This window comes from Marmota marmota, unplaced genomic scaffold, assembly GCF_001458135.2.
Source record: "Marmota marmota marmota unplaced genomic scaffold, marMar, whole genome shotgun sequence".
NCBI lineage: Eukaryota > Metazoa > Chordata > Mammalia > Rodentia > Sciuridae > Marmota > Marmota marmota.
Window position 1 is genome coordinate 48,590,894 of NW_025999853.1, and position 22,005 is coordinate 48,612,898.

General features: G+C 40.1%; 1 protein-coding gene across 29 annotated transcripts in view; it reads left to right on the top strand.

The window, feature by feature from the left end:
• The window catches only part of R3hdm2 (R3H domain containing 2), a 119,947-nt gene that overhangs the window by 84,484 nt on the left and 13,458 nt on the right, over positions 1–22,005 (top strand). For 21 of the 29 annotated variants that reach the window (XM_048806723.1, XM_015483133.2, XM_015483134.2 and 18 more), the window contains 9 exons: positions 852–992; positions 1,399–1,507; positions 4,226–4,321; positions 7,179–7,210; positions 7,337–7,390; positions 12,362–12,594; positions 14,510–14,682; positions 19,442–19,543; positions 21,512–21,754. In XM_048806723.1, the coding sequence (XP_048662680.1) occupies positions 852–992; positions 1,399–1,507; positions 4,226–4,321; positions 7,179–7,210; positions 7,337–7,390; positions 12,362–12,594; positions 14,510–14,682; positions 19,442–19,543; positions 21,512–21,754 (1,183 nt within the window). The remainder of the gene's footprint in view (positions 1–851; positions 993–1,398; positions 1,508–4,225; positions 4,322–7,178; positions 7,211–7,336; positions 7,391–12,361; positions 12,595–14,509; positions 14,683–19,441; positions 19,544–21,511; positions 21,755–22,005) is intronic. The other 8 variants (XM_048806659.1, XM_048806672.1, XM_048806655.1 and 5 more) reach the window with 7 other exon arrangements.

Genomic DNA, 22,005 nt, shown 5'->3' on the forward strand with positions numbered 1-22,005 from the left:
TCTTTTATCTTTCCCTCAAAGTGAGAATTTTGAAGTAATTAGTCACTGGGAAACAAAAGAAATTAAGAGAGCAATCAGAATGGATTAAAAGTATATGTATAGGGGAAAAAAGAATCCACTGTATGGGTAGACCACATTTTTTAAATCCATTCATCAGTTAATCAAAATACATAATTTTTTTTTTACTTTTTGGTTATTATGAGTAATGCTACAATTAACATTTGTGTGGATTCATGTTTACAATTTCTTTAAATATATATCTGGAGTGGAATTGCTGGGTTATATGGTAATTTTAGTTTAACTTTTGTGGAATTCCCAGAGTTTTATGAAGCACTGTGCCATTTTAAATCCCTATCAGTAAAGTATGAACGTTTCAACTTCTCCACATCCTTGCCAACACTAATTATTGTTGTGATTATTATAGTCAACCAATTATTTATTCTTAAATAAAAATATCTAATTAACCTTATAAAAAAGTATATGTATGAAAACAGAGGTTTTTAAGTTGTTGCATAGACATACATTGAGAAAGAATTAATGTCTTTTTCAGCAACTAGGCCCTATCCTGGAATTTGTATTCTTAAGTTTCCCTTTTTCCTTTGTCAAACTTCGTCCAAGTGGGTGGGACCAAGGCCTTAAGAAGTAGTCTTAGGATAGTAGGTAGATCAGAATAATTACAAAACTCTTGAGAGAAATCTTTTTGGTTTCCACTGAGTTAATATGTATCATCTTTATAATATGTCTGTTTTTCTAAGAAATGCTCTTCTTTAGACAGTGGTAAGAAAAATTACAGTTAGCTACTGTTACTATTATATATCTTATTTCACTTTTCCCCCTGGGTTTCCCTTCAGTAACCAGTTCAAGAAGTTCCCTCAGATGACCTCATATCACCGGATGCTATTACACCGGGTAGCTGCCTATTTTGGAATGGACCACAATGTCGATCAAACTGGGAAAGCTGTCATCATCAACAAAACCAGCAACACAAGAATGTAAGGGAGAAAACTATGGAGTGGGTAGACTTTCCTGGGATAACCTGCTAGGGTAGAAGAAGAAGGTATAGGATCAAGATGACTCTTCAGTGAGGGGTGGGGGGATGGGCAGTTATATTATTGGTTTCTTTTTACAAAGCTTTAGAGGCACTGATGTTTCTTGAAGATTGGCCCTAGCTCTTCTTCACCTTCATTGATAGGACCATACAACTTTGAAGGAAGAGAAGTTATAGGTGTATAAAGAACAGAGGAGTTCAATAAAATATCTATTTGACTTTTTGGATGTCTGACTTCAGAAATTCCCTATAGGGATTGTGGAATGTAGTAGAGCTATACCTAGGAGGTCTTCTTTCTAACAAAGGGGTCTTTTTTCCTCCCATCTTTCACAATTCTTTCCAAATCCCAGCCCTGAACAGAGGTTCTCAGAACATATAAAAGATGAGAAGAATGCCGAATTTCAACAGAGATTCATCCTCAAGAGAGATGATGCCAGTATGGACCGAGATGATAACCAGGTGAAGAATGGAAAAGGGTGGGCCTTTAGAGAGAGCCTGCAGTAAGAGAAACTGGGAAGGGAGAAGAAGTTTGTGGGATGGAGAAAACTCAAAATACCTTAGAATGGAAAAATGTATTGAACTATGCTAAGTTGACTTTGGCTTAATGTTGAAGATTGACTACACTTATTGAGCTGGATGCCACTCTCTTAGTCCTGGAGAGACATGGTGCTGAGGTTTGCTGGATGATCTCATTTGGTCTAGAACTCCTTGGGTCTGCCACTGACTTCTAATTCCATGTCACTTTGGACAAAGCAAGGTCTCCCTGCCTCGGCTGTGATCCAGCTGTTGGTTTCATTCTTTTTTTTTTTTTCCCCCTTTTATAGTTAGGGATTTCTTCAGGAATCACTAAAAGCTACTTTATCCCACTTCCACTCTTATCCTAGCTGAGGACTAGCCTTGAACTGGCAAAGTGTGGTCTGATTTAACCAATTATAAAGGTGTGTCTGATCCCTTTCTGCAAACTCCTTAATCTTTTCCCAACTCCTTCCACCAAGGTGAGTGAGTTAATTTGACTTTTGCTGATGGGAACCACAGACAAGATCCCCTTTATGATCCACTTCTAGGAGAATAACAAATGAACAGCCTGTCCCAACCCTTCATTTACAGGCCTAGCTGCTGCCCTGACCTGTGATAAACCCTTCAGATAGTGATTGTTTGCAGGTTTCCTCCCTAAGTAGAGGTTAGATCCAGCCTGCTTCTGCTTAACCTCCAAAGGGGGTTAGATTTGGAAAGTGTGGTTGGTTAGAGACATTATTGTCTTGCTAATTAATGATAACTATAATAATATCTAGAGTCAAAATTAGTTTTCTTGGGATATTGTGTGGTCTTGATACCAGGACCCATACTGCTGCTTGAATATTAGAGGAGTCTTTTTGAGAAAAGTGTCATTATCTAATGTGGACAAACACGCTGGGTCTGATTGAAAACAAAACAAAACAACAACAACAACAAAACATACAAAAAGACGGAACTAAATTTTAAAAAAACAAGAAAGAGTCTTTCCATCCTGATGCCCTTCTATCCATTTTTCCAAAACCCCTTTTCTGTGGATCAGGAATTATTCAGTCCTAGAGGCAAATTGGGGCAGAGTAGAATCTGCCTCTAATGTAAACGTTTTATCTCTCAGCTTCAGACTTGATCCATAATAGGGTAGACTCTGTGTACTTCTCTCTGGGATATTAATAATAAACATAGCATTGCTATTTTGTTGAGTGTTTTCCCTGAACTAGGCTCTATTCTAAATGTTACATGCATTATTTCTTTTAATTCTCTTCACAATCCAATGTATTTGGGGTATCAGCCCCTCTTTACAGATAAGAAAACTGAGGCTAAGAGATAAATTAATTGCCTGAAGTCACGTTACTGGAAGGTGACAGCTGAGATTCTGCCTGACCCCTCCCAGCCCATTATGCTCTTCCTACTCTACCATTGATGGGGATAATATAGCTCCTTGAGGTCCTGTGTCTTCTTGGAATAGAATTTGTAGAATGACAATTAGTAGTATATAGGGTATTAAGGTTAGTGAAAAGTGAGGACTGAATCTAATCAAAGTAGAAATATCTGAAGTTGTGGCTACCTATAGAGACCAGTGAAAATCAGGAGCATCAGCCTAGAATAGCAGGCTCCTTGGTTGCTTCGTCTGAAGCTTTCAAAGCCTCTAATTGAAAATCAGAATGATCTATAGCCTGGTGATATTCATTTGATGAATTCTCCCTTAGAGCTCCTTGCCTTTCTGAGCAATATGGAAAAGGTCCTCTGCTATATCCTCCCCAGGATAGTATTCACAAGAGGCAGGTCAGGAGAGGAAAAGACAGTGACACGGGGAGTTAGGTGATGGCTAGCACCAGAGGTGATCTACCTAGACATTCCTGCTAGTCACTTCACTGCATTTGTCAGAGAACATAAAGTTCTCTGTCCTCCATTTCCTTCTTTTCCCTTTCTGCCTGTCCTCTCCCTTCATTTACTTCATGTACTTCATTTACCTTTTCCTTTCTCTGCCCATCCTTCTTTGTATTCTGTTCTTCTTTTCTCTATGTGTCACTTTGTTCTTATTCTCTATTTATCTCTCTCCTTACTGCCCTTCGGTTGCTATAATTAAGATGAGAAAAATGACTTAGGCTTTGAGTTTCGCTTCACTTTTGGGATTTCATTTCCAAGGCCCTCTTTGCAAAGCTGTGTGTGACTTGGGTCTTCAGGTCACAGCACTAGTGACTAAAGGGATAATGTCATGTGCTAGTTCTATAAACCTCTTCTTCTACATTCAGCTCTGCTAAACAACTGTTCTTTTCCCGCTCTAGCTTCTTTCTATCCCTTACTTTCCCTTTAAAGCAATGTTGTTTATTTTCTCAGGGATGTTTTCTGATCCTTACTGACTAGATAGTACCTGATTACTACAGGGAAGCAACCCTAATTCTTATAAATAGTTTTCTTGATATCCTGGGGGGAGTGGGGAGAAGAAGAGTCATTAACCATCCAGAAAACCTGATCTCCCAAACTGCATGGTCAGATGTACCCAGTGAAACCTGTCCAGGACTGGAAATTTTATTTCTTTTTTTTTTTTTTTTCCATTTTTTTGATGGCAACTATAAACTTTCCCGGTTTCTCTTCCTTGCTGGTGTGCAGTGAGCTTGCAGTACGAGGAGAACTTAACTAGCTTAATTCTGCTCATCGATCTAGATCAGAGTTCCATTGCAGGATGGAAGGAGGAGCAAGTCAATAGAAGAGAGAGAGGAGGAATATCAAAGGGTCCGAGAGAGAATATTTGCCCGAGAGGTAAGTGTAGCTTCTGAGAGTTGTCAGACCATAGCTTTTAGCTCTTAATCTTTGGAACTGTGAATGGAATAACCCTCCATAAATGTTGTTGGGTTTTTTGGTTTGTTTCTCTCTTTTTTTTTTAAACCAACATCAGCCAGTCCCAGGTTTGACCTCTGAAATTAAATATGGCTTATTGGGAAGCTGTAGGTTTTATTTGTATTATTTTAATATGTTCTACTCTGTGGTATACAAAGAGAACTGAAACTTGGAGTGGCTGAATTTGGTAAATATGAATAGACTGAAAATAGAAATGGTTTTGGCGGGGCTGATGGAAGAGCCCTGAATCTTGCCTGTCAAACCCTCCTCCCACTTACCCTCTTAGATTCCCACTATTCATTTTAGGCATCTTTGCTTCTAAGTAGAAGACTTGATGTCCATACAGGCTCTACATTCATCTTGTTTGACTAGCCTTGTTTCTAGGATATGTTGGTGATTGTTAGAGCTCTGTTCTGGCATCCATCATCTCTAAGCTCCACATTCTACATACACAGAGGGTACCCCTGTTCCCTCCAGTTGCTACCTGAATGGGAAGTTTCCTTCTTCCTATATTTTCTTACCTTGCTTCATAGAACAGGACTGGCTTTATGATTCAAAAGGCAGCATTAATCAGTTTAGGCAACTTTTTATTCTTAAGAATTATGGGCCATATCTAATAGACTTGGTATCCCTGTATCTGTTGCCATTGCCTACCAGTTGAAAAAAATATATAGCAGAACCTTAGGAAAGGGCATGGGTAGTCAAGAGATGACCAAATCTCCAGAAATGTAAAGTTTCAATAGCAGCAGCATCTCACAGTCAGATTAGCAACAAAAGCTAATCTGTATACTTATATGAACACTCTTCTCCCATTCCCCCACTGTCTCCTCTCTCAGCCAGACCAAAATTTTTTTCTATGTATATGTATCTTTTCATCATCACCTCATTCATAAAAATATTGTCTATAACTAAAATCTGAATTCCTCTATATACTGATTCCATTATCTCAGGAGAGCCAAGCGCTTCTAAGGATCCTCAGTGGGGACTGATACATCTTAAGTATTCTGGCCTAAAGTCCAAGGAGAAGGAATCTTCTTACCTACTGTTTTATAACCTATTCTGAGTCAGTAAAGTCCATCCTCCAAATTATCCCACCATGTCCCAAAGAAGGTTCTCTGCTTTTACCTGCAAATAAATTGGGTGGAATGAGAGGAGAGATGTCATTTGTACACAGTTGTGACCAGTGATGACTCTAAATTGTGGATAGAGCAGGTTGGTGGATAATAATAGCAAACACTCATATAGCACTTATTATCTTTCTGTCATTGTTCTTAGTACTCTCTGTAGATTAACTCATGTATTCCTCACACTAGGCCTATGAGATAGGTTACATTATTTTTCCCATTTTATAAATGAGAAAGTTAAGGCACTTAGATGTTAAATAATCACCTAAAGTCATTAGCTTAAGAGCAGGTGTTTGAATTCAGCAGTCTGACTTCAGAGTCCATGTTCTTAACTCCTAATGTAAACCACCTCTCTATAGCTTATTTTGCCCTAGGGTTTTCAGATTAAGAAGCCCCAGTGACAACATACCTTAGCTGGCTGACTATAACATACTCCTGTGCTTTACTGACACGTGGAGAATGACAGTCTTTAACAAAGCCACAGAGGTTCTGAAAGCACAGGCAGCTTATGGTAGGTTATCAGCAACAATGGAATGTATCTACCTAGAGCTATAACAAAAGTAAAGTTAGCTCTTCTGTCCTTTTTTTCTTTCCTGATTTCTAGCCTTTCAAGCCTCTACTAATATATGTATTCTTTGTTAAATCCTTGGTATATATCACTTTGGTTTCAGCCCTTCCTCGCTCTTATGGTAGAGGCCTTGGGAATCTCAGAGGTCTAGATGATGAAAAGTGGCCAAAGCCCACCATCCTCCAAATATTCCATATGGAGAGAAGCTTGGCCAGAGAGAGTGATTAAGGGTAGAGTTGTAGGTTTGGTGGGGGGCAGATGGGTGGTGTAGAGATAGGAGGCAAGCCAAAAAGAAAGGAAAGTGGCAGGAAGGGTGTTTGGATGGAAATGCTATTGCTGCAGCTTTCTCTGGAGCCTTAGCTGTGTATTGGGACAGCTGCTCAATGTAGGCTCTGTTCTGCATAGAGCCCACTCTGCTAAGCAACTGGATACTCTTAGTACCTTTTTCTAAGGCTTGGGAATCCAGTGTGATGCTCACTTCACTCAGCTCAGTGACTTTGTCAGAAAATAATCCCCCATGGGAATATTTCAGATTTTAATTTTCACATTTTTTTTTCCTAGGCTCTAAAAAGTACCTGCTTCCCTAATATCCTACCCTTTCTTGGATTCAGGTCACATTGTCTTTCATTTTGGCAAGTCTAGTAAAGGACACAAAGGGACTAGCCATTGAGGTTAATTCCAAAAAATGAAGTTTATTTCTCATACCTCCCTTTCCCTTCCTTTGAACCCACCCTTTAGGAACAAGCCCATCAATTATTACACTCAGCTTACTCCTAGAGCAATAATTTTAGAGCTAAAAAGAAATAATAATTTTACGTTTCCTCCTTTTCATATCCTCCCTTTATCAGTCTTCTTTTTAAACATTCTGTGGGAAGGCTAAAAGCACCAAATGTTCTTTCCCATTAAAGGTGAGAAAGCAGATTGGGTATGTGGGAATGGGTCATTCTGTCCTTGCTCCCTCTCTCCCTGTTGGTGGGGTGAGCTTTGGTTTGAGGACCTTGGGTATTCATAGCATCATGGACATCCTTTTTGGTTATGCCATGCTGTTTTCTTATAAGTTATTTTCCGTTTTCTCCCCCTCACCTAGACTGGCCAGAACGGATATCTAAATGACATCAGGTTAGTACCACTTAGCATGTTCCCTGCTTTTCATTGAGCTTTGTCAGTGAGGTTAATATAATCCTGTAATGATGCTTTTACTTTTTGTTGTTTTTTGTTTGTTTGTTTGTTTATGTTAACCAACAGACTCTCCAAAGAAGCCTTTTCTTCTAGCTCTCACAAGAGAAGGCAGATTTTTAGGTACCTCTGTGTGATCTATATCTCTTCTTACTTTTAGTTTTGTTTTGCTATAATATTTTCAGCAGAATGGGTTTGCTCCATGCATGGCCGCTTGTGGAATAAACTTGTGGTTTTTGCAACACTGGATATTTTTCCCCATTAAAAAAAAAAAAAATGGCTCTTGCTCAGTGACTTAATTTTTATTGTTGCTGATTCACTTTGAGTCCTGAATAGGGAACAAAACCAAATAGGTGTTTCTGGGATGGGTACTGCTCCCTCCCAGACATTTGCTGGAATTGGGCATTTTCAAACATATATTTATAGTAAGGTAAAAGAACAGGTGTCTTCTGGCTACCTTTTCTGAGTCTGTGGAAAGATGTGGAGAGCTTATCCCTGATACAGTATAAGGAATGTTTTGTATCTGTAGGAAAAAATAATATATACACATACATAAATATTCAAGGAATGCCTCTGTCTACATAGTTTTCTCTTTGAGACAAAGCAGTGTGTAAGATGACCTTAGAAAGGACCTAAAGGACCTGTGTGCCTTAGAATGAACTAAATAATGTCCTTTTATATGATTGTCCATTACTTACCTATAATTCTGGCAAAAGCTGCTGCTTGCTATGTTAACCTCCCAGTGCCTAATATTCTCCATTTTCCTGCAAAGCAAGCATAAGAATCTTTATTTCAATTTCTCAGTCCCATCCCAAAGGATAATTCGGGGTGGAGGTGAGAGAAGCCCTACATTGGGGCCCTATGCTGGTACCAACTCATTTTAAGTACATTCTTCCCCAGTATAATAACAGGAAGAAAGAAAAAAAAAAAAACAAAACCATGGAGCAGAAAAACCTTGAGTCCTTAACACTGTGATTTGGGACTGACCCTTTCCAAGGGGATTTTCAGTTTTCAAATCCTAAGCTTAATAAGAAATGTCTAACTAACTCAGATGACTGAGATTTTATTCCTAGTACTTTAGTTGTTCTTTCCCTGTAGTCTTTTCTAAAAGTAGTCAAACTGTGTAGAAATAGGAGGGAGGATTTCTGTCTTTCTGAGCTCTTTTTTCCCTAGATTATCCTACCCTGAGGTCCCCAGGTGGAGATGGCTTTGCATTGCTGGTGATACCAAAGATAGAATCTTCACATTATTAAAAAAAAAAAAAAAAAACAGAAATAAAAACTAAATGACATGATGGCACATGCCTATAATCCAAACAACTCTGGAGGCTGAGACAGGAGGATCACAAGTTCAAGGCCAACTTCAGCAACTTAGCAAGGCCTTAAGCAACTTAGTGAGACCCTATGTCAAAACAAAAATATAAAAAGAGCTGGGGATGTAGCCCAGTTGTAAAGCATTCCTGGGTTCAATCTCCAGTCCAAAAAATAAATAAATAAATAATAAATGAATAAAAAATCCTAATCCAGTCTACTCTTGAGGGTGATATATTGATCATCACAGAATACTTATAATAAATAGAAGTATTAAGCTAATTTCTGTGTGTGAATTAATACACAGCACTTATGGTTGCCAGAGTATACTTTATCTGATTCATTTCTCTCAATAGTCAGCTGGTTTATGGCTAAGAAAAAAACAAAGATTAAGGAGCTAACCCAAGTTTCCATGGCTATTAGTGTTAAAACTGAAGCTGATTCTTTGTCTATTGTTCTTTTTACTACACCATACCAGCTCTTCACAAATATCACTCCTTCTCCAAGTAGTATCCTGTTTGGAGCCCTAATTCAGATTTACTGCCAATAATGATGCCCTTCTTCTTTGGAGCATCAGGCTACATCAAATTGTGCGGATATTTTAAAGAATCTGGTGAACAAGTGCAGTCCTTGCTTCTCCAGATCTCCTTTTAAGCTTTTGCTTTTCAAACTGAGCTTTGATCAGTGAACTAGGTCATCTAAAATGCAGCATTATGGACTTTTAAGGAGGCAACTTATATTTGAAGATTAGTTCTGAACTTTAATGAGCAGAAACTGATCTTCTTTGTTTAATACTTTTCTGTCCCAATGTATGTTCATGAAACAAATACTGGTACACCAAATTCCATTATCCACATTTGCAATAACTGTAGCAACTTCTCAATTCTCTGGAAGATCCTACTCCATTAATAATAAGCCACAGTGAGGCTTATTGATATTTATTGCCATCTCTTCCACAGGCCTTCTTGCCCATTCCCCAGACCCAACAAACTGAATTTTTATCAGCATTAAATCTACTTGTAAAAATTCAATCATTGCCAGGCACAGTGGCCCACGCCTATAATCCCAGCGGCTCAGTTGGCTGAGACAGGAGGATGGCGAGTTTAAAGCCAGCCTCGAAATGGCGAGATGCTAAGCAACTCAGTGAGATCCTGTCTCTAAATAAAATACAAAAATAGGGCCTGGAATGTGGCTCAGTGGCCGAGTGCCCTTGAGTTCAATCCCTGGTACCCAAATAAATAAATAAATAAATAGATAGATAGATAGATAAATCATCTCTGAATTTATAGGTTATGAAGTGTGAATGATCTTTCTCCTTTGCCCCCATCTCGCTAACATAAATACAACCGAATCCAGTGCTCAGAATTGAATCTGGGTGGCTCTCCCTAATTATTATATGTAACTAGAGATCAGGTTTATTTATTTATAGAGAAACTGATCTGTTTCCTGCCAAGACTTTCTTGAGTACTAACTCAGATTAGCCAGAAAATCATCAAATGCTAGACACAGTGGTACATACCTGTAATCCCAGCTACTTGGGAGGGTGAGACAAGAGGATTTTTTTTTCCATTGGTTAATAATTTGAGACAAGAGGATTTACAAAAGTTCAAGATAGCCTCAGCGACTTAGTGAAGCCCTGTCTCAAAATTTAAAATAATAATAATAAGATGTAGTTCTGGGTTCGTTCCCCAGTATCAAAAAATAAAAGAAAATCATTATGCAATCTACATTGAGCATTTGGCCTTTATTGCCTAGGGAACTGGATGAGTATAGAAAAGTGCTGCCATTTTGGCCATAGCTTCCCAAGGTATTTCATTTAAAGTTGTTTCATCACCTCTGATAGCAAGAGAAAATAAATGTCAGGTTGCTGTAACAGTAAAGTATTTGATTTAGGTAGAAAAAGCCATTAGTTTGTCTTGGAAAAATTCAGACTTTAATGTCTAATGAGCATCAATAACCACTGCCACTGCTATATCTCCTTACTCCTTGTTTTCTTGAGTCTTCTCAGTATACTGGCCTTTGTTTATTAAGACAGAGCTATTGGCTCTCACTATAGGCCTGGGGTCTGTTCCTGGAGAATCCCTGATTTATGCCTCTCTCTGTCTCTCTCTTGTTTCCCCTTCTGGTTTTTGCATCCCAAGAGAAAGAATTAAAGTTTTAGGGAAACAGTAACATTTCACAATCACCTGTTGAGCTAAATGGAGAGAAGAACTGAGGTAATATATACATACATACATATACTTTGGGTAACAGAGAAGGAGCACATTCCCAAACAGCTGTGTCAGCTTGTTTTTAGCTCCCCATCATTGTTTTAGCTAATAAAAACTAAAAGTGAGGGCTGGGGGTGTGGCTCGGGCGGTGGCGCGCTCGCCTGGCATGCGTGCATCCCGGGTTCGATCCTCAGCACCACATACCAACAAAGATGTTGTGTCCGCCGAAAATTAAACAATAAAAATAAATAAAAATTATTAAAAAAAAAAAACTAAAAGTGACCATAGCATATATTTTTCCCATTTTCCCTACACTGCCTTTGGATTAGGTGTCCTAATTAACAACAATTTCTCATTTAATATTTACCCCAAAATAACTTTGTTGTTAAAATTAACTCTGAGCCCAGGACCTTTGTAGCTAAGGTGATTGGGATGGAGTTTTCTGTTTTTGATAGGATGGTGGTAAAATGAGGGAACCCAAACTACTATCATTTTTGCCTAATTGTTCCCCAGCATACATATCAAAATCTGTAATTGTTGCCTTGTAGTTTACTTAGATCAGTAGCTGTTAGGATTGGGATGAGAGTGAAAAGAAAATTCCTGGTTCTTGGTTGCTTATTAATTAAGAAATAGTAAGAACAATAATTTTTGTGCCTTGCCCACGGCAGTTGGATTGTGAATGTGGAAACAACTAGACAAAGTTGACTCCCTGACTTTTGCCACCCTGAATCCCAAGGGTATATTGTTTGATTTTGCTGAGGACTTAGAACCAAGCCCGGTGTGGTGGCACATACCTATAATCCCAACTACTTGGGTGGCTGAGACAGGAGAATCATAAGTTTGAGGTCACCTTCAGCAATTTAGTGAGACCTTAAGCAACTTAGACTCTGTCTCAAAATAAAAAGGGCTGGGGACATACCTCAGTGGTAAAGCACCCTGGGTTCATTCCCCAGTATCCAAAAAAAAAAAATACTTCAGCACCAAATGCCCCCAGATATGAACATGGAACTTCCACAAAACAAATTGGGTCAATTTCAGATTATTCATTATACTCTTCTTCCAACCCCTGGAAAGGTGGCCATAAGCAGCACCTCTGCTGGCTTAGACACATGTTATGTGGAAGATCTGTTATGGAACTTATCCATGTCATTGGCTACTCTGTCTTCTAGCAATACTTCTGGGAGTCCTATTGTTTTAAGAACTTCCAGAAGGAACTGCTGCCTGTTTTCCCCCACTATTTCCTGCATGTATGGGATCCTTGTGGGGATGGGGAGGAGACCACAGCCAATCTCAGCATCATGTATGTGGTTTCCCATCCACCTCTGGTCCAATGTTTTGAATTAGCTACCAGTGCAATGTCTTTCAGATTTGCCTCTGTGCTCTTTGTTGCTGTACTGGATGGATCTCAATCTGTCTGTTCCCATCAAGTCTTAGTTGGCCAGCCAACTAACAAGAAACCAGTCCCCCTAATCCTTACCCCTTCTTTGTTATTGAGAGAATAGAAGTGAACTCTCTCCTAGCCCTTCTGCTGAAGTGGTGGGTGGGGGGTGCTCTGACCACTGTGGTCTCTGCAGGGGGAACCGAGAAGGGCTGAGTCGTACTTCAAGCAGCCGCCAGAGCAGCACAGACAGCGAACTCAAATCCCTGGAGCCAAGGCCTTGGAGCAGCACAGACTCAGATGGCTCTGTCCGGAGCATGCGACCTCCTGTCACCAAAGCCAGCAGTTTCAGTGGAATCTCTATCCTCACCCGAGGTGACAGCATCGGCAGTAGTAAAGGTGGCAGTGCAGGAAGGATCTCCAGGCCAGGTACTACAGCTTCTTTTCCTTCCACGTCATGCCCTCCCTTCTTGTTTAACTTATATAAAATATCACTAATATTTACTTTTAACAAAACATTTATCCCAGTATGGCTTCATGAAAATCTAAAACAACCAGTGGAGGGGAATTTGATTTCTTGGATCCATTATCCTTTGTTGTATCTGGTCCCATCTGATTTTCTTTCAAATATTCCCATCCTGATTTTTTTTTTAAAAATTGATATTATTTTTGGATTATTTCTGACTTAGGTGAGACATTACTTGCAGCCCAGGTGCAGGTTATTTACTATGATGAATATGATAGCTGCTTTCATCCTATGTCCCTTGAGATTATAAGAGGATTTATAGAGCACAGGAAGCCCTAGAGTATAGCTGCTTGTAATTAATTGGTGATAGCCAGTAGACTAAAACTACTGCTGTGGCTTCTTCTTTAGCTCTCAGTTACTGGGAAGGAGCAGACACTCACATCTTTCACATGAAAGCCTATCGTCACCCTTCAGCTCTTCTAATCTCCCTCCATTCCTGTTGCACACTTAGCAGAAGGGTATTTATTTAGCTCTCCATATGCAGTGGAACTCTTATTTCACTATTCTTCTCCCTCTGAAGAATTGCTTAAATCTCATTCTAGAAGTGCTGTAGATCTTGTCCTTATTAGACATTGGCAGTGGTGAGGTTTTTGCTTCTGATAGGTCTCTACTGCCCTTCTCTTACCTACTTTCTAGTCCCACTGCCTCTTCCTTTAACCAGGCCTCTACTTTCTTTTACTTAATTATGATTCTAGCCCCCAAACTGATCTCCCTGCTCTATTCTTGGCCCTTTTTAGAACCAATATATCAATCTAAAATAAATTTAATCATGTCAGTCCTCTCTGAAAGTTTCCTATATCACCTGCACAATAAAATCCAAACTACTTAATATAGCATAACTTCCTAATTCTGACTAGCTATAGCAATCTAATCTCCAGATAGCTATCCTTTTCCGGCCCTTAAACCATTTTTCGAATATGGTATTAGCTTTGTCCCCTCTCATTTTGACAAGCTTGTATTCATCCTTCAAATCCATCTCTCCTGCCACCTCCTCTTTAAATCCTTTTCTGACCCTCTAAGGACTTCTTGCTTCCTCATCTTTGCTGTCATAATACTTTGTTATTTTGTTTCTGTGTCCCTTATCCTTATCAGATTGTGATAGTTGTGTGGGTGTTCATTCCATCAGAAGGTCCTGTGCCTCTCGAGGACAAGAACTGTATTCCCTTCACTTTTTTGTATCCTTAATTCATTACATGATACCTGGCACACAGCAGATATTCAATAAAAAGTGAGCCAAAATAAACCTTTCTCTTTATTTTTTCTTAAAGTATATTATAGAAATATGTACATGTGTTGGAGAGCCTAAAAGTGAGAAAAATAGTTGGATAAAAAATAGGTTGCACATATATGTGTTCAGCTGTGTGCTTGTAGAGGTGAGGTCACCATGTTAGCAACCTTAGAAAGACATAATGCAAGTTGAGAAGAAAGCAAAGAAAAACAGGTCTCTTATGGGACCATGAATCTGTACCTTCCCAGAAAGTAAGAATTTGTGTTTTCAGCTATCTAATCAGAATTTTAGGAACTTCGGGGGACATGCCTCAGTAGTTTCACATTTTGTTCAGTTCTAAAACCAAACATTGACAGGGTCAGGGTGGTTCCTGTCCCTTGGGAATAGAAATCTGCTGAGTGGAAGGCTGTGCTCTTAGCTTAAATGCATCTTTGTTCATGCATGGATCTCCAAAAGACAGTGGAGAATGGGCAGATGAGAGTAAAGAGAAAGGGCAAGGAAAAAGTAAGAGCCCTGCAGCTGGGCCCTTCAAGAGTAGTATATTCATGGCTCAATTTTACAACTCTGGATTGGTCTCCTTTTTGCCTTAGGCATGGCACTAGGTGCCCCAGAAGTGTGCAACCAGGTCACCTCACCCCAGTCTGTCCGGGGCCTTCTTCCTTGTACTGCCCAGCCGCAGCAGCAGCAGCAGCAACAACAACTTCCTGCTCTTCCACCCACACCTCAGCAACAGCCACCTTTGAATAATCACATGATCTCACAGGTGAGTCACTAGTCATTGTCAAAGAGCCGCCTCTGCTCTGATTCAAGTAAACACTGGAAGTATAGTCATATCTCTTGTGCTGTGGGTAGCAGAAAGGATCAATTTTTGGAAATATGCCACTTCCTTACCCATTTCCTATTTGTCAAGTTATGGGGAGAGAAGAAGAACAAATGTTTGGCCAAAGTACTCTGTAGAGTCAGCCTAGGAGTTTTTTGCTTTATACTTCTTCTGCTTCTTCCTGATAATTGTCAGTGTATCTTTTATCACACACCTTTTTATTGTACCCACTCTACCTCTACATTCTGTGTAATTAGCAAGGTGATTTTGCTCACTATATTCATATATGGAACTCAAAAAGATTATAGCTCCCACATAATCTGACTAAATATATTGACCCAAAACATGTATTTATTTGTTGGGGTTAGGGAGAAAGATACCCAACAACACATGCCATAAGACTCAAATACTCCCAAAAGTTGTCTTTGTTTTTCAGTTATAAAAGGGCTACCTTGCCAGGCACATTGGTGCATGCCTGTAATCCCAGCAGCTCGGGAGGCTGAGGCAGGAGGATCGTGAGTTCAAAGCCAGCCTCAGTAATGGCAAGATGCTAACCAACTCAGTGAGACCCTGTCTCTAAGTAAAACACAAAATAGGGCTAGGATTGTGGCTCAGTGATTGAATGTCCCTGAAATCAGGGTCCGGTACCTATCCCCTCCCTCACACAAAAAAGGCTTTCTTTCTTTTTCAATTGCTGGAACTGCTAACTGTTAGTACCAACTAGGATTAAGGGAAGTTTTGCTTCTATGCAGACCATGAAAGTCATTAGCCTAAGAATCAGGTCTTACTTTAAATTGGAACCTTAGCCTTCTAGGTTACAAAGCCGCCTGAATACTCTGAGTAGAGCTGTACTGAGACTTTCATTTATTCTCTTCTTCCATGAACAGAGCTTTTAATGAGTAGAATCCCATGGGTCTATACTCTTTTTCTATAGTTTAAGGTTTCTTTTAAAAGAAAAATTTAAACTGAAAGGTCCTGTGTTCAGTTAGTCCATCATGGTCCTAGATATATCTCTTTCCTAGGTATTAGAAACAAGTTTTAAATACTAATACCCTAGGAACTGGGAACTCAAGTGGAAAGACCTCAGAATGACCCAGTCAGTTCTACCCCATCCTAAATATTGTGAAATGATGCTAAAAGAAAGAACTGAAGCTGGGCATAGTGGTTCCCACCTATTATCTCAGCAACTCAGGAGATTGAGGCAGGAAAATTAAAATTCAAGGCCAGTCTCAGTAGCTTAGTGAGACCCTGTCTTACAATGAATAATGGGAAAGGCTGGAATGTAGCTTAGTGGTAAAGTGCCCCTGGATTCAATCCACAGTACTAAAAAAAAAAAAAGGAAAAAAAGATGAAGATCTAGGAAATGCAGCTTTGTGTCTGAATGTAGATCAGACACATGTAGATCATTCCAGTCCATAGTCCCTAAGGCAATTTCTCTATAGTGCTGACTTTCTTATTTGTTATTCTACTACCATTTACCCTGTTGGGTCTTGATTTTATCAACTTCCCTTACTTCTTACTAAAGCATTGCATGTATGTATATGTTTTCTTGGCCTTTGTCTTAATTCAAACCAGCTCATGGTAAACTCTGTGCTTTTTCTTCTGGCCTTCTCCTACTGTGCTTATGTATGTGTAGCTTTTCCAAGGCTCCAATGTTTTTTAGTTCTTTTTTCTTTTTCTAAAAGATGATTATTTTAATAGAATCTTGCTCCCTTTTCTAATGCTTAGTCTTCCATCTGCTTCCACCTTCTATCTGTCATCCATATCTAGAAGTAGATAGCAAGAGTGGGAGAAGAATAAAGAGATAAGAGAATAACCATTTCAGACTAAAAATTTAAACTGAATGTCCAAGTGGTGAGCCCTACACCCAAAACTTCTACTTGGGTTCTTCCCTGCTACTGGACCCCAAGCATCAATGGTTGAGTCATTGGTATTGACTCCCCTTCTATAGGAAATGTGCCAGGTAGATGCTGTGGATTGGGGATGGGGAATCATTGTTTGGATACAGAGATCTCTTTTCTCTCAGAAATTCTATCTTGAGGTTAATCATGATCACAAACTCTAAACTAAATAATCTTACCCTGGGTAAGTATTGATGTTGCAGAAACATTATGGTAGCTGCTAAAGTTATACCACCACCACCACCATACCATTGTATATATCTTCTTCCATTTTTTTTTCTACTTCTCTGTTTATGCCCTTCTTTCTCTTTCTTATATCTCTTTCTTTTCTTTTTCCCCCTCAGCACTGGAGGCTCTGCAAACTAAAGTTGCTAAGCCCAAGAAAAATTATTGTTCAGTTTCTCTAATGCTATATAACAGTATAAGGATGAAGGAAGTGACCACATATAGACATACCGCTGTGCTTATGTTAAAGCTTATCCTGTACAAGAAAAACTCGAAGAAAGAGTATTTACCTCTAGCTCTGTAGCAGGAGGCATTTGCCCCAGGCATGGAGACAGTGCTAGCAAGTGTGCTCTTTCCCTTCTTGGCAGGCCTTCTCGCTCCATGAAGGCATTCATCTGGTATGTTAGTGAAGCATGTGAAACTAGGGAGTCAGGCTGAGGATAAAGAGCCAGTGGCTATCTTTTACCCAATTGACTTAAACTAGATTGGACCACTGTAATAGAGCCCTCTTAACCTCTCTCTTGGTGTCCTCAGGCATCCAAGAGCCATTGATCTGTCCTAGAATGTGCCAGTAGGTGGCAGCCACATCCTCATAGTTCCTCAGAGGTTCCCTGACTCTGCAGTTTGAGGCAGACCAAGAAGAGCACTATAGGTGAGGGTAGCATAGAATACACACCCCATGCCCCCTGCCCCCCGCCAAAAAAAAAAAGACAGCAAGACCCTTACCTTTACTATTGCCCTTACCCTTTTAGGGGAGGCCTAAGAGAGGAGCATCATTTCTCTGTTCACTCTTTATTTAAAACCCACAAGCCAGACTTCTTTTATCACTTTATTGTTCCTTCTCCAAGTTATACCCTCCTCCAAGAGCAAGAACAGGATTTTAGTATAATATAAAACATGTATAAAAGCCACCCTAGCTTATGCTGCTAATGCTGAGCAACTTGGCCAACAGTTACATTTGGAATATCATTGGTTTATGGAAAATAAGTGTGACAGTAGGGCTAACAGTTTATTTTCCAGGGCTAAGAGTTGATTTTCTAGGCCTCAGCCACTTCCCTCCAGGTCCCAAAAGGTCTTCTCAGTAACTTTTTCCTAGTCAACATGACTTAAATTTTTTTTAATATATATATTTTTTTTTAGTTATCAATGGACCTTTATTTTATTTATTTATATGCGGTGCCGAGAATCAAACTCAGTGCCTCACATATGTCAGGCAAGTGCTCTGCCACTGAGGCATAACCCCAGCCACTAAATTTTTAAAATCTAGATATCTCCTCTGCTGAAGCTCCAGTTTTCTCCCTTTTGGTGGTGATGGAGGAGAGTGGGGGCACGTTCTTCTACTTGAACTATTAGTTCCTTTGTGAAAATTTCCTGGAGATATGTGGCAGGCAATACTATCAATATTACAGCCCCCATATCTATTAATACTCTAAATATGGAGGGAGGAGCCCATGGAAGATTCTAGAAGAGTTCTCTTTGGCCTCTTCCTTCTCTTCCTCCCTATTGCTAGAGCAGACTGGAAAAGCACTTGTCCTATAAAAGTAGGTTTCAATCTCAGCTCTGCTGTATTAGCTGTGTGATCCTAAGTAAGGAATTTAATTTCTCTGAGGCTTACTTTCTTAATTGCAAGTACAAGTTATCCTATCTCCCTACGAGAATCTTGTGAAGCAATCAGGAGACAGAGTATATAAATAAATATTATTTCCCTCCTCTTCATCACCTTTCTCCTTCTCCCATCCCTCCTGCCACCGGGGGGTTATAACTAGAGAACTGATGAGGCAGTTGAAAGGACTAGAGGGGAAAAGAAGAGAAAAAAATAACTACCCATTAGTTGGTTTAGAAAACTGCATGTTCCAATAAACAAATCCTACTGCTTGAGGCTAGTGAAGAGACTGAAGGTACAGAAACTGAAGCTAAGCTGTTTATATTTTATCCCTAAAATCCCCTTGTTTGCTTATGGGGGCATTTTTCATATTGCCCTCACAGCCTGGAGGAGCACAGAAAATCATGGAGCAAGAGGAAGTAGTTGGAAGCAGGCATCAGCTGGGTGTTTTTTTTTTTTTTTTTCCTTTTTCTGCCCTCTGGAGGGAGTCGGTCCCTGTGAAAGAGCACTTCCTCCAGGAGAGCTGACCTTGGATGACTCTTCCTACTGAAGCAGTGCAAACAGGAATCCCAGTAGGCACTCAGGAGGGTTATGATCAAGCTCACCAGGAATCCTGTGCTCAGAAAAAAGGTTTTGGGAAAAATCATCATTTGAAATCAGGCAACAGGCCCTGGCCCTGACAGTTCTCAAATCGCTCACAGCAGCTGCACAGTTCTAAGTGCCAAGAGGGTGGGGCATTTAGTAGATGGCTCCTCATAGGAGAAATTTGTTTGTTTGTCAGAGAGAGGTGAAAGCTATAAGCTATCCCAGGCTTGGTGGTCAACCTACTCAGCAACCTTGTGATTCATGTGAAATTTTTTTCATGATTAACCTTGTTGTTCCTTCCCTTTCCCTCCCCATCTCTGCCCTGCTGCCTCCCTCCATGCCTCCCTTTTCTCTTCCCTTTTCTACATGCCTCTCTGCTGGTCCACAGCCAGTCCCAGCTCTGCAGCCCTCTCCGCAGCCTGTTCAGTTCTCTCCAAGCTCCTGTCCCCAAGTCCTTCTGCCAGTCTCTCCGCCCCAGCAGTACAACATGGTATAAACTCCATTCTCCCTTTTTGTCTTGTCCATGTATGGCCTGTTTCTGTCGTATGTCTGGGTCAATCTGTGATGGCCTTGCAAGCATGTTGTGCTTTTGGAGGGCATGTTGAAAGCTATTCTTGAGGGGCCCGCACAGGCTGAACTGTACTCCATTCTGATGGTCCCATCACAGCACACCGAAAGACACCTAAATATAAGATAGGAATGCTGAGTTCCCCAGAGTTTTAGTAAGGGGAATGAAATTGGATGTTGATCTAACCTAGGCCCCTTATTATATCATGTATGCCTTCTTAATTTGCTCCCTGGACATGTCTTGATGAACCCAGTTTATTTTGTACAGAATGGTTCTCTACAGTTTCTTTTAAAAATAAAAACACAACTGCAGACTTCTTTGGTATCAGTGGTTAAAAGCTTAAAATCTTAACACCCCCCTCCCTGCTTTTTGATACTGGGGATTAAACTCAGGGGCACTCAACTACTTAGCCATATCCCTAGCCCTATTTTGTATTTTATTTAGAGACAGGGTCTCCCTGAGTTGCTTAGCGTCTTGCCATTGCCAAGGCTGGCTTTGAACTTATGATCCTCCTGCTCCAGCCCCCCAGCCACTGGGATTACAGGCATGCGCCACTGCACCCAGCAGATCCATTTTTTACCTAATTTACGTGTTGTTTTATATGAAAAGTATTCTGCACAGTATATGTTATTTAAATTATTCCCTGACTTAAATACTTTGAAGGTCTGAGCTGCCTCACAGTTGATAACTTCCATCATGGTTATAGGAGTCCTCTTTTTTTTTTTTTTTTTTTTACTTTATGTTTATTATACCTTTCTGCTTTTTCACTAGAATTCCGCTCTTTTCTCCTATCTCTTTTCTTTATTCTGAAAAGTCCTAGAACATGGACCTTAAAATAATCTGCAATCTAAGACTAATCTCTTATCTTTTATCATCTATTCTTAACCAATAAGATAGCAAAACAGATCCCTGAAAGTAAAGTGAAACTGCAGTACAACATTGTCTTTTGGTTTCTGCTAGTTTCTTTTCAAAAAAACTCTTGCTCTGGTAGACATACACACACGTGTGTGTGTGTGTGTGTGTGTGTGTGTGAGAGAGAGAGAGAGAGAGAGAGAATATATTACTATCCAGAGGGTAGAAAAAAGGAAACTTAAAAAATAACCTATCACTGTACAAGTGAAAGATGGGATACCATCACTCTTGCTGCTCAGGGAAGAGGGCTGAGGGAGAAGGTAATTACAGTCTGGCCAGTCTCCTCCTTTAGCTCAGCCACTCACCCTGGCCTCCTTTCGGAGGTGAGAATTAGAAGTGGCTTCTGAAGGAGTGGAGAACTCTAGGCTAGTGTCAAAGAACAAAAGTGGAAATGACCTCCATCGCAAATAAAAAGATAAGCAGCAGGAGTGGAGCCCAGCAGTCCTTTACTGCTAGACAGAGCTGTAAGGCACATGAACCTAGCCACCCAGGATCCATTCAGAGGTGTTATCTAGGTTCTTTATTATAAAAACAGAATCTACAGCAACATAGGAGCCATTTTTATGGTTAGGGACATGAGGAAGGTGGGAAACAGGAAAAACCTTAACATCTTTTCTTTAACCCACTAGTTTATCCAGTTTTTTCTATAGATAGAAGTTATCTATCATTGTTATGTATCATTCTATTGTATTATCATTGTACTCATCCCCCCAAGACTAATTCTAATAATAATCATGATCAATGTAGCCATTGTTGCCTCACATATGATAAGGAGAATGGCTCTGGAGTTAGGTTTCTACTATTCAGTTCATAGCAATTTAAAATATCACATGTCAAAGGCTTAAGGCTAAAAAAGCCTTCTCAGGGCAAAAAGGCAGGCCTGTCCCTAAAAAGAAGACTATAGAGAACCTTGTTGTTTCTGTCTTTCTATATTGAAGCAAGGACATGAGACTTAAGAGTCTCCAACTCTCTCAACAGGCAGATGACCTCAGCAACCCCTTTGGACAAATGAGCCTTAGCCGCCAAGGTTCTACTGAAGCAGCTGACCCCTCTTCAGCTCTATTCCAGCCCCCACTTATCTCCCAGCACCCTCAGCAGACTAGCTTCATCATGGCTTCCACCGGACAGCCCCTCCCCACTTCCAACTATTCCACTTCTAGCCACGCACCACCTACTCAGCAAGTCCTGCCACCCCAGGGCTACATACAGCCTCCTCAACAGGTAAGCAGCCCCTGTCCTCAACTTCAGTCTCTAATTCAGTTTATCCAGTATTTAATCTTTCCTTCTTCTAGTTTAGGCAGACCAGAAGGGGTACTCTCCCCACAGTGTGCTTAAGCATTATCACTCTAGACAGAAGGTCTTCTTTCTAACACAAGTGCTATTATATTTCAGACTTGTATAGTAATCTTGTAATTGCTGGCCTAATAGAATATCTCTATTTACAAATTTCCATCTATCAGCCCTGAGGTATT